Raw genomic sequence first — 15,749 nt, forward strand, 5'->3', positions numbered from 1 at the left:
AACCGTGTCCAACACAACCGCAATATTACCTGAATCATTGTTGTGATCAGCATTGGTATGATGGCAAGTGGTCCACGCATTAGGTTGAACAATGTGAGCGAGACAAAAGCTTTTTGCGAGTCCAACACGTTGTTACTATCCAGGAAGATGTAAGTCATGAATGTCATCAGGGAAACCTGTCAACAAACACAGTGCCCTGTTCAGCGCAGACACTACACTCCATACTCCGCTGACGAAACAGGTCACATGGTTTCATACAAGCTTCGGGTGGTGGGGCCTCCCAGAACACAGTCGCTACGAAATACTTAAACACAGCTCTTATACATAGAATCTTATAGACAGCTATTATACATACATGGTGTAACACATCCGTTAAACTAATAAGATAATTAATTTTTTTTTTAGTTTGAAACACTAAACAAAACAAAATGAATATTTTAGGGGAAAAAATAGACATTCTTTTCAAATCCTTTTAGGAAATAGATTGAAAATAAATTTTAAAATGGTTTTAAATACAATTGTTTTAATGCAATTTATATTTTGTACATAATGGTCAAATTTGTGATTTAGAGCCTAAGTAAGGTGCTATTTTTTGCAAACACTTTAGACCAAACAAACATAATTAAAATCCGGAAGCAGAAAAGCCTGTTCAGCACACAGACATGTACAATATGTGAAGGTGATCGCATAAGCTGTTGTTTCTTTGAAATTTAGGGTAAACATGGTATATGTATAATAAACAGTAAATATCAGCCAACTAATTTTAAAATTTAACACGCAGTTAAAAAACATGTAAGTATTTGGCCTTTATATGGGACAAGAGAATTTGAGTTCTAGCTTAATAAACCCTTCAATAATCAGTCCTAAAGAGATGCAGTTGAGTTTTGGAGCTGCATTTTCACGATCGTTATCCATTGTAAAGAAATTGGGCATTAAAATAATGTTAAATTTTTACAAGGACTAACATTTTCAAGACTACGTTTTAACAACTATACAGAATACTGAATAGTCACATGGTATCTGCACAGCTACAAAGGTAGTTTATTCTCGCAGTTCAAAATTTTTAAAATTTGGGGACTTTACTGATGACTGGCTGCTCTGTTCACACGTCGGCGCAGATGGCGTGAACAAGTAATTGAAGTCGGGGCTGGCGCAGTGTGCTGATCGCCTTTGTCCAGCCACGCGGTCGCAACAGGCCACACGCTGTGGCAACAGGCCACGCGCTGTGGCAACAGGCCACGCGCTGTGGCAACAGGCCATGCGCTGTGGCAACAGGCCACGCGCTGTGGCAACAGGCAACGCGCGGTCGCAACAGGCCACGCGGTCGCAACAGGCCACGCGCTGTGGCAACAGGCCACGCGCTGTGGCAACAGGCCACGCGCTGTGGCAACAGGCCACGCGCTGTGGCAACAGGCCACGCGCTGTGGCAACAGGCCACGCGCTGTGGCAACAGGCAACGCGCGGTCGCAACAGGCCACGCGGTCGCAACAGGCCACGCGCTGTGGCAACAGGCCACGCGCTGTGGCAACAGGCCACGCGGTCGCAACAGGCCACGCGTGGTCGCAACAGGCCACGCGCGGTCGCAACAGGCCATGTGCTGTGGCAACAGGCCACGCGCGGTCGCAACAGGCCACGCGCGGTCGCAACAGGCCATGCGCTGTGGCAACAGGCCACGCGCGGTCGCAACAGGCCACGCGGTCGCAACAGGCCACGCGCTGTGGCAACAGGCCACGCGCTGTGGCAACAGGCTGTCCTGGTTTGGTTTCAATAACCATGGATTGTGCTGGTAGGCGTTGCGGTGTATGGAGATTCAAGCGCAGGTTAGAGAGCGGTCGAGGCTCCATCTGTCGTCTATGCCTCTCGCCAGTGGTAACGAGTAGCCGTAGTTGGTGATGCTGTCAGTTTAGACCCATTGGTCGTGATGCTGCCCGACTTGGTAGATAGTCGGTAGAGTCATAGATTGAAAATGTAAAGATCGTTCGGATTTTCAAGGCCAGGAGAAGCTCCTATGTTAGTTTTAAAGTGAGGGATCAATAAATGTGCAGCTTATTTGAAAATGCGAGTACAGAACTATCTTTTCATAGCTGTAATAATAAATTCTGGTTTTTGAGGTTCTTAAGTTAACGCATTAGAAAGGATTAGGTAGGTAAGAGTTTGGTGAAGTTCTCGCTCTCTTGTCTGGTATGGTCATTTAGTAGATATTACGTGAGTCATAACTGAGAGATAGTTGTGAATTTTAATTGTATTTTAATAATATTATATAACGACTACCTGTTGCTAGATACTGGTTTTCAACTTAAGAAATTTGATAATAAATGTTAAGTTGGTTTTGAATTTAGTGTTAATTTATATTAAAGTATCGGCATTTATTTATCTCTCTCTAGATATTCTGTATGGGATGACGGACCTTTTCGTTTCGATCCTAGAAAGAAAATTATTTTATCAAGTTAAGTGGTATTGCAAGAATAAACCTCTTGTTAGCCTAACCAAGTTGGTCCTCTGAGTTACAGTCCCCCCCCCCCCCCCCCAAATGAAGTTAAAGAAAAGTTATTATAGATTTCGATTAATTGATTTCTATTTTATCTAATTTTTTTAATTTGTTTTAATTGAATTTTTAACTACTTGCATTAAAATATTATAATGTAAGTAATTCAGAAGTTTCAATATTCTCACACAATATAACCAAAAAAAATGGTATTGTTACAAACTCAGGACCGCGACTGGCTGGCGCCCTGCACGGCCACTGGAGTACGCGCCGTGTCTCGTGACACACTGATGTAAGGCATGCCACACATGCCTGGTAAGGGTACAAGGTTCGTCGCTACCCGCGCATCGTCCTGCCTCGGCGCCATCATCTATCGCTGAGCGGCCTTGGGAATTCCTCAGGCCACCACGTGGAGTGGCGAGATGGACGCCACCCTTCTGAACAGTTCGGCCATCAGGTCAGCAAAGAATGAAGGAATCATCACAGTTTCTCTCATCTATTCTGGAAATACGACCTACGAGTACTTGACGCCGTCCTCCGCGAGAATTCCGAGCGGATTTCGAGCGAGACCTGCGACAGTTTCAGAGTTCCGATAGTTCCTTGAGCGAAGGCAAGTGTGACATCGGCGAAGAAGGTGAGAGACCTTTCCTGAGAGTGGCGCTTCGTGGAGTTCGATTGGATCCAGAGAGTGCGTCTGAGTCACGCAAGACTGTGTGTGTGGACAGGTACGAAGAAAGGGGCGCACCAGTATTGAGTCTAACTCCAGTGAGGAGTGCGAAATGCGGAACACTCCTACCAGACATTGAGTGACTTGATAATAAACATCCATAAGTGCCAGTAATTTGTGATCGGACATTTTTAAGTCCAATTATTTATTATTAATGTAAATTTTAATCATCAATGAAACTGTAAAAAAACCTAATTATGCTATCCCTTACGTTCCCAGCTCTCCCCACATTATAAATCATAACATGTTGTTGTCAGAAGTGGGATAGCCCTAATAAAATGATTTATGAATAGTTAATGGCGAATTAATTATAATAAAAAAAATAATTTTGTTTTGCAAATTTAACTTTAGTTGGTTTTTCAAATTTAACTGTAGTTAGTTTTTCAAATTTAACTGTATTTAGTTTTGACAGCAGTAAAGTTAGTGTTAGTTTTCAGTAAAAATTTAGGTTATCTCATAGGTCAAATTACACTAGATCGTTGGACAGTAGTGATATTGATAGACTGGCAGTGTATGTGGACAAGAAAGACGGCTGCCCATGAGCTTAAGAATGTAATGACATTCTTAGCCGAGTTGAAAATTATGTGAGTAAAATGAAGAGGGGCCAGGAGGAAATTAAAAAGGGCCTGGAGGAAATGAAAAAGGGCCAGAAAGAAATGAAGAATGAAATGAAGAATTGCCAAGAAGAGATGTAGAATAACAAAAAGAGTGAATTGAAGAACTGCCAAGAAGAAAAGAAGAATGAAATGAACTGCAAAGAAAAAAAGAAGAATGATATGAAGAACTGCCAAGAAGAAAAGAATAATTAATTGAACTGCAAAGAATAAAAGAAGAAGAATATGAAGAACAGCCAAGAAGAAAAGTAGAATGAAATGATTAACTGCTAAGAAGAGGAGGAGAATGAATGCTATGATGATCGAGATAAAGGACACCAAGAAGAACCAAGAAGAAATAAAGAAGATCATGGAACCAGCACCCACTTGGAAGGGAAAGTACACAGAGTTTAGAGCGATACCTTGCATGACAAGGAAATAAGAAACTTGTCCGACAGAAACAGCAGTTAATTCAACTTATACAGGTCATCGAATGGCGTGTGGAAACTGTGACCGAGGAGAGCCATCAGATGATAAAGGAAGCTACAGCTGCTGCAAACCGGAAGAGTAACTCCGAGGATGTTAAGGTGGGGGCACTTCTAGCGGCCACACTAAATTCAAGGCATCCACCTTCGATGGTCTTCGTGGACAGTGTAGAGGAAAAAACTTTCGAGGCAGCTGCAGAAGTAAAACTTTGGGGCGAGGAAGAAAAGGCTACGGTACTCGTCTTGGCCCTGCGAGGATCTCCACTAGAGCTGCTGCAGACCATAACAGTTCCAGACCAGAAAGAATATGGGGTATTAGTAGAGGCCCTTGAGCTGAGGTATGGCGACCGACACATGAGCGAGGTGTACATAACCGCCCAGAAGACACATCAACAGAGATCTTCAGAAACCCTTAAATAATTCGAAGCTGACATCGAGCGATTCGTGCACCTCGCCTACCCAGAAGCACCAACAGAGTTCCGCCAGCAGCTAGCCACCAGAGGAGATGCGGAGGTTCAACCAAAACTTATTTGGCCCGACACAAGAAGAGCTGCAAGGCCTTGGTCCATGCACTGAAGATCGAGGCAGCATGTAGTGCATCAAGTAACACAAGCATCATAACAAGGCGAGCTGGACTAGAAACCTACAATGCAGCAAATGTCAGAAACACCACTAATGAAGTAGATATTTTCAGGGAATTGAAGAAGCGGCTAAATGACACTCCAGGTAACCAGATTAGAAGAGCAGGGGGACGACCGCGGTGCTTCAACTGCAATGAACCAGGACACATCCAGTGGGACTGTCCGACATGCAGGAAGACATTGCAGCAGGAAGACAAATAGGAAGATCAACAGGGAAACGAACAATAGCTGGTGTGAGGGGGTGCATGCCAGCTCTACAGGAAATGTTAGCCCCTATGTTTTTTTCTGTATCTGTACTTTGTAGAGGCTATGACATTTTGCTGCTTAATGGATGGGTCGATGGCAGACAGTATTTACTTCTGATGACACAGGGGCATCGGCATCCATAATTCACACAGACGTTGTAAGAAGCGAAAAGCTGAAGAGAACACCTATACCATACAGCCTCAAACCATAATCGGAGATACTTCACCTGTGCATGAACACCTAGAAGTGGAGGTAAGGATTAGAACTTGGACATTCACACAGACCCTTCTTGTTGCTGACATCACCTATAAAGTATTCTTAGGAATAAACATCATGAATTGATATGGATTCGTTATTCACATGGAAGGACAAGTTCTGCATATTAAAGATGAAGAGATAGCCTTGTTTACCCCCAACCCATTAGAAGTTCCTTTAATGCAATTGGTATTTAACGAATCTGTTTAAATGACAGCTAACTATGAGCAAATAATAACAGCTAGGATTAATAGATATAGGGGCAACATGAACTACCTGATTGAGCCAGCTATGGCATTAGTATTGAAGACACTCCTGGTCGCTCGAAGTATTGTAAGGTTTGGCAAGATTTAACAAGTCAGACCTAACTCTAGAACATTTACGAAAGCAATATCGAAAAAAATAACAGATAAAGAAATAGAATAAGTGATATCTTTACTGGTAAGAAACTAGGATATATTTTCCTTAGGGAAACTGACATTTGGAAGAACAAGCTTGTTCTACCATCTCATCAACTCAGATAATGCAGAGCCAATCCGGCAAGCACAACAGTAGCTGCCTCTAATAAACCAAAAAGAAGCAGAGAAGTTATTAGCGGGTATGATGGAGGGTGGTGTAATAGAACCATCAGCAAGTCCTTGGTATTCCCATGTTGCTTTAGTGCCAATTGAGGTTCTGTGTGGACTACCGAAAACTGTATGACATCACCAAAAAGGACAGCTACCCCCTCCCATGTATCGATGACACATTTAATGGTTCTCTACACTAAGTGTGTTAACAATCAGGTTATGTAATGCACCTGCATATTTTGAGAGATTGATTGAACTTGTTCTGTATCGTCTGACATGGATAATATGCCTGGTGTACCTAGATTACATTATTGTGGTAGTAAATACAGTAAAGTAACATTAGCAAAATCTCCATGATGTAACGTACGCTGGGCTGCAGGTAAACACTTAAAACATGAATAAGTAAAAAAATAAGGCCTTGGAAACATCAGCCCAAAAAACAAAACAAGCAATAATTATCACAGAGGTGCCCAGACATCGTACAAAGGAAATTACCTATAACCTACTAGCAACTCTAGGAGGCTATGTGGATCAGGGATGAGTAATCAAGAAATAACAAGAATGCTAGTTTGATTTATATAACTGAACTTTTACTTAAATAATTTACTTAGCTTTTTCTTTTATTTTATCTTCATATTTTAGGTACACGTGTATTAAAATATATTAATTACAAACAGAAGTGAGCCCCGGGGCAACAAAATACATATAAAAGTAAAACAACCATATCTCTTAAACTTGACCCTCGTTTTAAGTGAGCTCGCAGGCTCAAAGGAAAGACAATTACATTTTGTTCTTAATTTGCTTTTGAAATGAATTTAGCTAAAGATTATGTCCTGAAAACTGGCAGTCCTGGCACCGGAGGTTTCTGTAGATTAAAGTCCAGAAGAATTCATTTTATGTAGAAACTTGTATGTCGACCGGAGAGGGGAGAAAACTTGTGACTGCATGAGGCCAATCATGGACTGCTAACTTTGGCAGAAAAGTTCCATTCTAATTTGGTGCCCAATTCTTGAAGCTAATCTTGCATCCCGCCTGTAACCAAAGTCCCAAAAAGCTTAGACTGGTTAACAGGCCGCTAAGGCTGGGCAAATCTACGCCCAGGGTAAGGCAAAAAAGAAGGGGGGATATGACGATCACTTGCCCAAAATAGCGGGGTGAAGTCACGTTTCCTGGCTCCAGGAGTATAATATGCAACTCCCGGCACGGAAGTTCGTGGTAACCATGACGAGAAAGGTGAAGAAATAATTTAAATCTTAAGAGTATCACGGCCAGTCAAATTTAAAAATAAGAAAATTAATGCATCTATGCCTTGGTGTTGGAGACTACATGACTTATTGTCGAATCTTGGAAGTACAACTGAGATTTAATCTCGCGAATCGCGACGGGTGGTCTGTACTGACCAGATGCTGCCCACCGAATGTTTAAAAATGGCGTCGGCACGCTTGATTAAAGCAATTAACTGCGCCCATCCAAGAAGGGGGGATGGTGATGGTCCGAAGGTAACCGAAAATGCCCGAAGGGGCGAAGCAGACTGCAAAACGCTCGCCGCGCTTTCACGCGAGTCGTCTGGCGGACTAAGATCGCTATCACACCGCGACTGCTGCCAAAGTCGATTGTGACAAGCTGTCTCTTATGGGAGGGATGAGTAGAGTGCTCGGGTGGCCAAGATGAGAAACTGGCTGGAGGGTCACAGAAACGTCCGCTAGAGTGCAGCGGGCGCACTCGCAACCAGCGGACAGAGCAAGGTTAGGGATTTTTCCTGCTGCTAGACTTCGCTGATGGCTCTGTTGGACAAGGGCGGATGTCCTTGGAGAGACCATGTACCCTGCGCGGGTTCATTTGAGGTTGATGCTCCGGGTGACGTACCCAGGAAGCCACAGTTGGGAAATGAGGGAAGGGGTGTCAGTACTTGCTAAGTCGCCTGGGAAAGTCGTCTTGTGGGCCTTCCCGAGGTGTCGCCGAGGACTGTAATATGCTTCTCGATGTGCTGCCAAACAGCTTACCTATGCTTGCCTCTGAGAAATGAAAGTTGCTAGCGGTGTGCTTGGGGTAATGTTCGCTAGCACGAAAGTCATACTGTTACAGGGAGAAAACGTGATGCAAACCACAGCCGAGGTGCTGCGATAAACAATCATCAGCAAAAGGTATCTAACTGGGCCTGCGGACAAGTGCAGGTGCACTGGGTTGCACAAGAATTATGTCGGAGAGTACAGTAATGGAATCAAAATTAAATAATTAAAAATTCAACTTAATTATTGTGGTTTCCTTCTTTAATAATTAAAAATTTAATTTAAAATTCAATCCTTATGCCCGGAAATTATGATAGACGGCTTAATGTATTCGACAGGATTCGCCATGATCAACTTTATTCAAGTTTTAAGAAGTCCTTTTTGTTCCAGCATGACTGTGGTAACATTCCTAAGGCATATTGTGTCACAGGATGGAGTGCGAAAAGATCTTGAGAAGATCCATTCTCTTAAGGTGTGGCCTCAACCTAAGAATTAGCATGGAGTAAAGAGTTTCTTGGCACTGTGTACCTACTATATGCTGTTTGTACCAGGGTTCTCGACATACGCAAAACCATTGCATCAGCTGACCGAGGACATGAGACAATTTATATGGACCTCATCAGGTGAGACTGCCTTTCTTGGCCTCAAGGAATCCGTGTGTACTAGCGGCATACTTTCCCACTTCCGTCAACATGGAGAGTATATCCTCGACACAGAAGCAAGTGGAGATTTGTTGGATGCTGTACTTTCCCAGGTACAAGATGGAATCTTATACAGCAAAGATTTTTCTAAGCCTGAACACAACTATTGTGTTACACGAGAAGAACTCTTGATTGTAGTGAAGTCTCTGCAATATTTCCACAAATATTTACATGGGAGAATTTTCCTTTTATGTACTAACAATGCTGCACTTAAGTGGCTACTACAAATCATGAATACAAAGGGCAACTTGCTAGGACGATTGATCAAATAGAGCAATGTGATTATCAAATAGAACACAGGAAAGGCCGCCGAATATTCAGCAATGCCGATGCCCTCTCCCGAAGACCTTGCAAAGTAGACATCAACCAATGCGATAGGACGGAGAAAAATGAAGGTATCGAAGATGTTAGGCGAACAACAATAGCTAATGGCAAAGAAAAATGGGATAATGATAGTGTGAAAGTAGCGCAGCGACCAGTTCCTGGCCAGGCACCCTTTGAGAGGATAGTAATCTACATCGCTGGACCATTTCCCAATACTAAAGATGGTCACTGGTATATACTGGTAGCATTGGATTAATTCAGTAAGTGGCCAGAGGCTTGTGCACTTCTTAGTCAAGATGACACTACAATGGTGGATGCAATAATTGTCAACAACTTCAGTAGTATATGAATGTATGTTCTGGCACAGGCTTCAGGCTGAGAAGCCAGGAACCGAAATGCCATCCTGGATTGTGACGTCGAGGCGGCCATATTGGATGCCCTAAAAATTTTACCTTGACCATTACCTTGACCTTCAAATTTTTCCAAAATTTGCCCAAAATATATGCCAAAATTTTTCAAAAAATTCGCCAAATTCGCCAAATTTCCTGTTTTTTTTAATCCCGACGGTAAATCTCAAAAAAAAAAATTCTTTTTCAACAGAAAAATTCCAGTTTTCTTCCTCGAAATATCAAAAATTATTAGGATTTTTAAAAACCTCAAAAGACTTTTGCCTTAGAAAGAACACAAATTACTTATTAAGGGTTAAGCATCCATGTCTAAAGACTCTGATAAGCTTCTGATGTCATCTAGGATTATGATATCACCGCTGCACTTTTCGTTATGGGCACTATTTAGAAAATCTTAATTTATCATCCGATTTTAATGAAAAAAATTATTAAATTCATTAAACAATTTAATCAACCAAATTTTAATAAAAATCATCAAAAACCCTCGTTGCACATATCGTTACGCCCGCATCTTGAATTATAGAAATGTTGCCTGTTTTGTTATGCGCATCACCTTGGATAAGTATGAAGTTATCGTTACACTTTATGTTATGTCCGTGATATTGTATTCTATAACTTTGAACTTTGAGTTAGATTCGCCATTTTGAAAAAAACAGTAATTTGTATGCTAAAAATTCAATAAAATTTAAAAAAATAATAATAAATATTATTTTTTTAAATAAAATACTGTTTAAAAAATATACTTCCATCGCAGAGTTCTCGGTTTGAACACACTGAAGACAAAAATAAAAATTGCCAACCGATACTTCCTCCACGGAAGCCGCCGGCAGACTGACCTCCCACCACTAATTCCAAAGTATATATATCACCAGTTAGTAGTATGATGTAATGTCCGCCATCTTGTTTAAGTTTACTAAAATGTGCTACCATCACATTAGTTTAAGTTTTACCCGCTAGAGTGGAGTCATCATTAATAATTACTCTGGCACCCGCAATCTTTACATATGGGCGACATAATGGAAATTCGTAATTATTTAGCTAGAAATTCGGGAAAAATTCCAAAATTCAACAAAAAAATCTGCAATCAATATACTGATTGATTCGATCAATTCCTGTCCTCGGTTCGATACCTGGACGAAACAAAAAAATAATTATTGTAAAAAATATTTTCAATAAATCATGTTAAAAATTCTTAAAAGAGACTTAGTTTCCTAGCCAACCAACCTCCTAATAAGTCTTTATGTCCGATATACTGAAATTTCATTAAAAAAACCTATAAAATCTAGAAAAATTCCTAAATTCATCAAAAATATCTCTCACTATTTACTGATTAATAAGATCGATTAAGGTCCTTGGTTCGAACCCTAGATGATGCAAATGATAATAATTTAATATAACATATTTTTAACATAATAGTGATGAGTTCAGGAAATAAAACACCACAAGTTCTTTTACAAAATAAATTTTATTACATAATTTCTATTCAACCAAAGGAACTCAAGCATAAGTTAACAATATCATAATCACTTAGTCATTCTTCGACATGAAATGACTAGTACTAGTAACCAATAGGTTTATACTAGACAGAGACCTGCCAGGACCTTTACCGACACAGTCCTCTCCTTGATAGCTTTTCAGTACATAGTATTTATCAGTTTACTTCGTCATAACTGTAGACCACTGCAACCGATCTCTCAAATTCACACTTCTTCACTTATCATAGAACAGATATGGCATTCCATTTATACAGTCCCACCACAAGTTATATTCTAAAGGAGCTTTTGTTGCTACATCATAAGTAAGCTGATTAATAATATTCTGCCTGATAACGCCAAGGAAAGTACAAATGTCTATAGCTACAAAAGCTCCATCAGCTCCATCACCTCAAAATTCTCCAACAACTTCTTCAATTGACCCATCAGATCCAAATGCCCCAACAGCTCCAATGCTTCAACAGCTCCAATGCTTCAACAGATCCAAATGCCCCAACAGCTTCAATGCATCAACAACTCCAATGCTTCAACAGCTCCAAAGCTCCAGCAGCTCTAAAGCTCCGAAGCTCCAAAGCTCCAATTGCTTCAAATGCTCCATCATCTCCAAAGCTCCAATTTCTACAAGATATCCAATGTTTCAATTACTCAAAGCACTCCAATTCCTCAAAATGATCCATCTACTCCATATAAATTTAGCTCCAACTGATTTCAATTTTTTTTTTGATTGAGCTATTCATAATTAATTATACGTCTTTATTAGTCTAGATTTTGTCGGTCAATGATAATGATTTTTACACCTTTAAGAAATAAGTTTAATTTATAAATAATATTAAGAGGAATTATAGAATCCATTTTGAAAATAAACATTTTTTTCTTCAGTTTTATTTACAAGAATTTAATTTGAGTCATTATTGTATGTAGCTTTCCTCAGTTCTTTGAGTACTAAGAATATTTTTATGGTGCTCGAATACTTTCCTGCACAAAGCGAAGCATGAAGAAGTCATAGTCTGTCAACTAATATTGTAGGATATTCCTATGAGGTAAAATCAATCTCTTCTGCTGCGTTCGTCTTTCTTACATGTTTATAACAAGTATTATGATCTTGGTGTCTTCCGTTTTAACAGCAACCACAAACTCATTTTCCTCATAGAGCCAGTGATCATCACGAGCTTGATCAGGATAATTTATTTTATTACTACATTTCCATCGTTTTGGTCTCAGAACACCGTCACAGTCTTCGATCTTGCCTGCTTTAGGTGCTTTAGCACAGTCCTCAATCATGTCAGCCTCACATATGTCAGCACAGTCCTCAATTTTGTCAGCTTCAGATGATTCATCAAAGTCTTCATCCTTGTCAGCTTCAGGTGGTTCTCTGTTGTTCACATTTGCATGGAGTCGACTAGATATTGGTGTAAATATATTTTCATTTCCAATGAGGTTGCTACTTTATTAGTTAGTTTTAAATTTAAATTATTATAGTGATCTAGAGTCGTATGTTTAGTATTAGCACTTTTATATTCTTCGGAATCATTATAGTCGTCCAATATTTCGCCTTCGTTCCTCTTCCTCTATGTTGTAGCCCAGTCTTTGTTATCTTTATACACCTTAGTTGTACAGGTTTTGCAATGTATATTCAAGCAATACCTTCTACCAAACGTTTTCTAACACTGACTGCAACTAAATTGTTTTGGCAAGGACCCAAAATACACTCACTTATCTCATGTCGTTAGCATTTTTTTTTTTCAAGTTAAACACCGTGCTGCAAAACTTACACATGTGTCCTTTCAATACAGCGACAGACATCGAATCATGATACATGATAGCTTCTACGAATAAAGACAGATACCAACATAAAGTTTCAAATAGGAAGCATTATTTAAATAGATTTTTGTTTTAATATTTCATCAGTGACAGTTAATTTATCTCATTCAAAATAACTTGTTTGAAATAGTGTCGATTCTTGCCAACAGACATTGCCACATGTTACATGAAAGTAAATATTATTTATTTATTTTATGTGGGATTTGGGATGCTCACTAACGATCGCCAAAGAAAGATGGCTACGCTAGACACAAAGGAGAAGGAAGTTCGTCTTGCCTGTTAATGTTTCTCAGATGACTGAGAGCTTATTATTTGACTGAGTAATGAACTTTTTTTTTTAATTCCGCCTGATAAAAATATTTATAGTAGTAGTATGTAAATGTATGTCCTGGCACTGGGTTCTGGGTGTGGATTGAAGATTTTGAAGCCATCTTGGATTGTGACATCACGGCGGCCATCTCGGATGGACGTGACCTTGACCTTGACCTTGAAATTTGACCCTCAAAAATTGTCAAAAGTTGTCAAAATTTGCCCAAAATTCCTCGAAATTCGCAAAAATTTCCATTTTGTAAAAAAAAATCCGCCAAAAATCTCAAAAAAATTCCACAATTCAAAAATTAGGATTTCGAAAATCCTCAAAAGTCGTTTTGCCCTAGAAAGAACCCAAATTCCTAAAAACGGCTTAAGCATTCATGTCTAAAGCCTCCGGTAAGCCATTTCTAGGAATAAGGATACCATGATCGCCATTTTAAATTATGACGTCACCGTTGCAATTTCCGTTACGGTCGCCATCTTTAAAATCTATATTTATTATCCGATTTTAATGAAAAAAATTAAAAATTAATAAAAAATCAATAAATAAAAATTTTAATAAAAAAATATTAAAAATACATAAATTTATGACACCGAGCTCGGAGTCCTCGGTTCGAACCCCATGAGTGCAAAAATTAAAAATATGGCGACCGATCCTTCCCCCATGGTGCGTGCTGGCAGACTGGCCCCCATCACTTTGTTCATAGCATTTATATCATCAGGTAGTATGACGTCATGTCCGCCATCTTGTAAATCCGTAATATTTATGTTAGAAAATAGGATTTTTTTTAAAAAATCATCAAAAAAATTAATTAATCAAATTAAATAATAAAAATCTTTAAAAAACACCGTTGCACTTTTTGTTACGATAGCCATCTTGAAAATCCGTAATTTCAATGCTAGAAATTCGAGAAAAATAACAAAATCCATCAAAAAATTCACTCATTAAGGAAATGATTGATTCGAAACTTGTTTCGATCCCTGGACGATACAAAAAAATAATTTTTATGTAAAAATACCTCAAAATGACAGGTTCGATAGTAAAAAACCCAATTTATTTCACAAACACTATATTTATTACATAATATATATTTTAATACAGGATCACTTGCGAAGGTTAGTAATCTTATAATCATTTATGTCTGCATAGGCGTGAAATGACTAATTCTTAGCTCCAATCGGTTTGTACTAGACAGAGTCCAACCAGAACCTTTAGAGACATAGTCCTCCTCTTCTTGACAGAGTTTCTGGATACCATTTTTATTAGTTTGCTTCACATCGTTAGAACTGTAAATTACTGCAGCCGAAGTCTTGTATTCTGATTTCTAACTAACACTTAGTTCTCTTAACTTGTGCTTCCTTTTCGTTGATGGTGCTGCTTTTTCGTTGGCGGTGCTTCCAAATGTGCTTCCTTTTCGTTGACAGTGCTCCAAAATTTGCTTCCTTTTTGTTGACGGTGCTTCCAAATATGCTGCCGTTTCGTTGACGGTGCTTCCTTTTTGTTGTCGGTGCTTCCAAATGTGCTGCCTTTTCGTTGATGGTGCTGCCTTTTCGTTGACGGTGCTTCCTTTTTGTTGACGGTGCTTCCAAATGTGCTGCTTTTTCGTTGATGGTGCTTCTATTTTAAATGCCGTTTTGACTCGTGCATTGTAGTAAATGGTTCTTGATTTGACTATCGTATTATTCCGACCGGTGCATGTATATAAGCGAGTCCTAGAAAGCAGGTCGCTCAGTTTGTTACTGTCGTCGACGGTGTAAGGATCACCTACTTTGTTTCGCCTGGCGAATAGGTCACGTAATTAATTGTTTTTGCGAACTCGGTGGTATCGTTACCGACTTTAACGATGAACTCGATGGACGTTGTACCATCGTCTACAGGAACCTTGACGACAGCTACGATGGAGAAGGAGCAGATCCCGTTGGCAATGTCGACGACAACACTGGAGGAGACTTCAACCGTTACGATACCACCAACAGAAGAGACTTTAATGCCGGTAGTGTTGGCTGTACAGGAAACCACGACGAACGCTGTTTTGCCCTCGATGGAGACTTCAATGGATGGAGAATCGTCAAAAAATAACGAACATCGGTGCTGTTACTGCGACAAGATTTTCTCAAACAGCAGCAATGCTCGACGGCATGAGAAGAAAGAATGTGCTAAGAATCCACCTCGCAACATGTTTGGATGTGAGAAATGTCAAAAGCAGTTTTCCAGAAAATATAATATGAAAACGCACATGAAGACATGTAAAGGTCTTGCTGTGCGGCAGAAAGTAAAGGTTTCTATACAACAACGGTGCATTGATGTTCATAAGAGTATGCCTGGAAATGGTACAGCTGTAGCAACGACAGTATCTGGCTCAGGTCTGAAAGGCTCGTCTTTATCACTACGGTATCCTTGCGGCTACTGTGTTACGTCGTTCGCATTTTCCCATGATGCACGAAGACATGAGCGGAGCAAATGCAAGAAGAATCCTTCTCGCGTGAAGTTTCGATGTGACGAGTGTCATAAATGGTTTACTCGAATTGACAGTTTGCGGCATCAAGCGATAAAATGTAAAGGTGAAGTCTGTGCGCCTACTGCTGAACTACCTGTAGAAATTTCGACTCCTCGGTTTAGATTGGGGACTCGTGAGCGTACAAACAAAAAAAAACAGATGTGCAGCAACCGATTGCTATGA

General features: G+C 39.9%; 1 protein-coding gene across 3 annotated transcripts in view; it reads right to left on the reverse strand.

Annotated features, from left to right (window-relative positions):
* Positions 1–15,749, reverse strand: part of LOC134531245 (ATP-binding cassette sub-family C member 3-like) — a 289,530-nt gene that overhangs the window by 132,072 nt on the left and 141,709 nt on the right. For all 3 annotated transcript variants that reach the window (XM_063366935.1, XM_063366937.1, XM_063366936.1), the window contains one exon: positions 30–176. In XM_063366935.1, the coding sequence (XP_063223005.1) occupies positions 30–176 (147 nt within the window). The remainder of the gene's footprint in view (positions 1–29; positions 177–15,749) is intronic.

The sequence above is a fragment of the Bacillus rossius genome, chromosome 3 (genome assembly GCF_032445375.1).
Source record: "Bacillus rossius redtenbacheri isolate Brsri chromosome 3, Brsri_v3, whole genome shotgun sequence".
In the NCBI taxonomy this organism is placed as follows: domain Eukaryota; kingdom Metazoa; phylum Arthropoda; class Insecta; order Phasmatodea; family Bacillidae; genus Bacillus; species Bacillus rossius.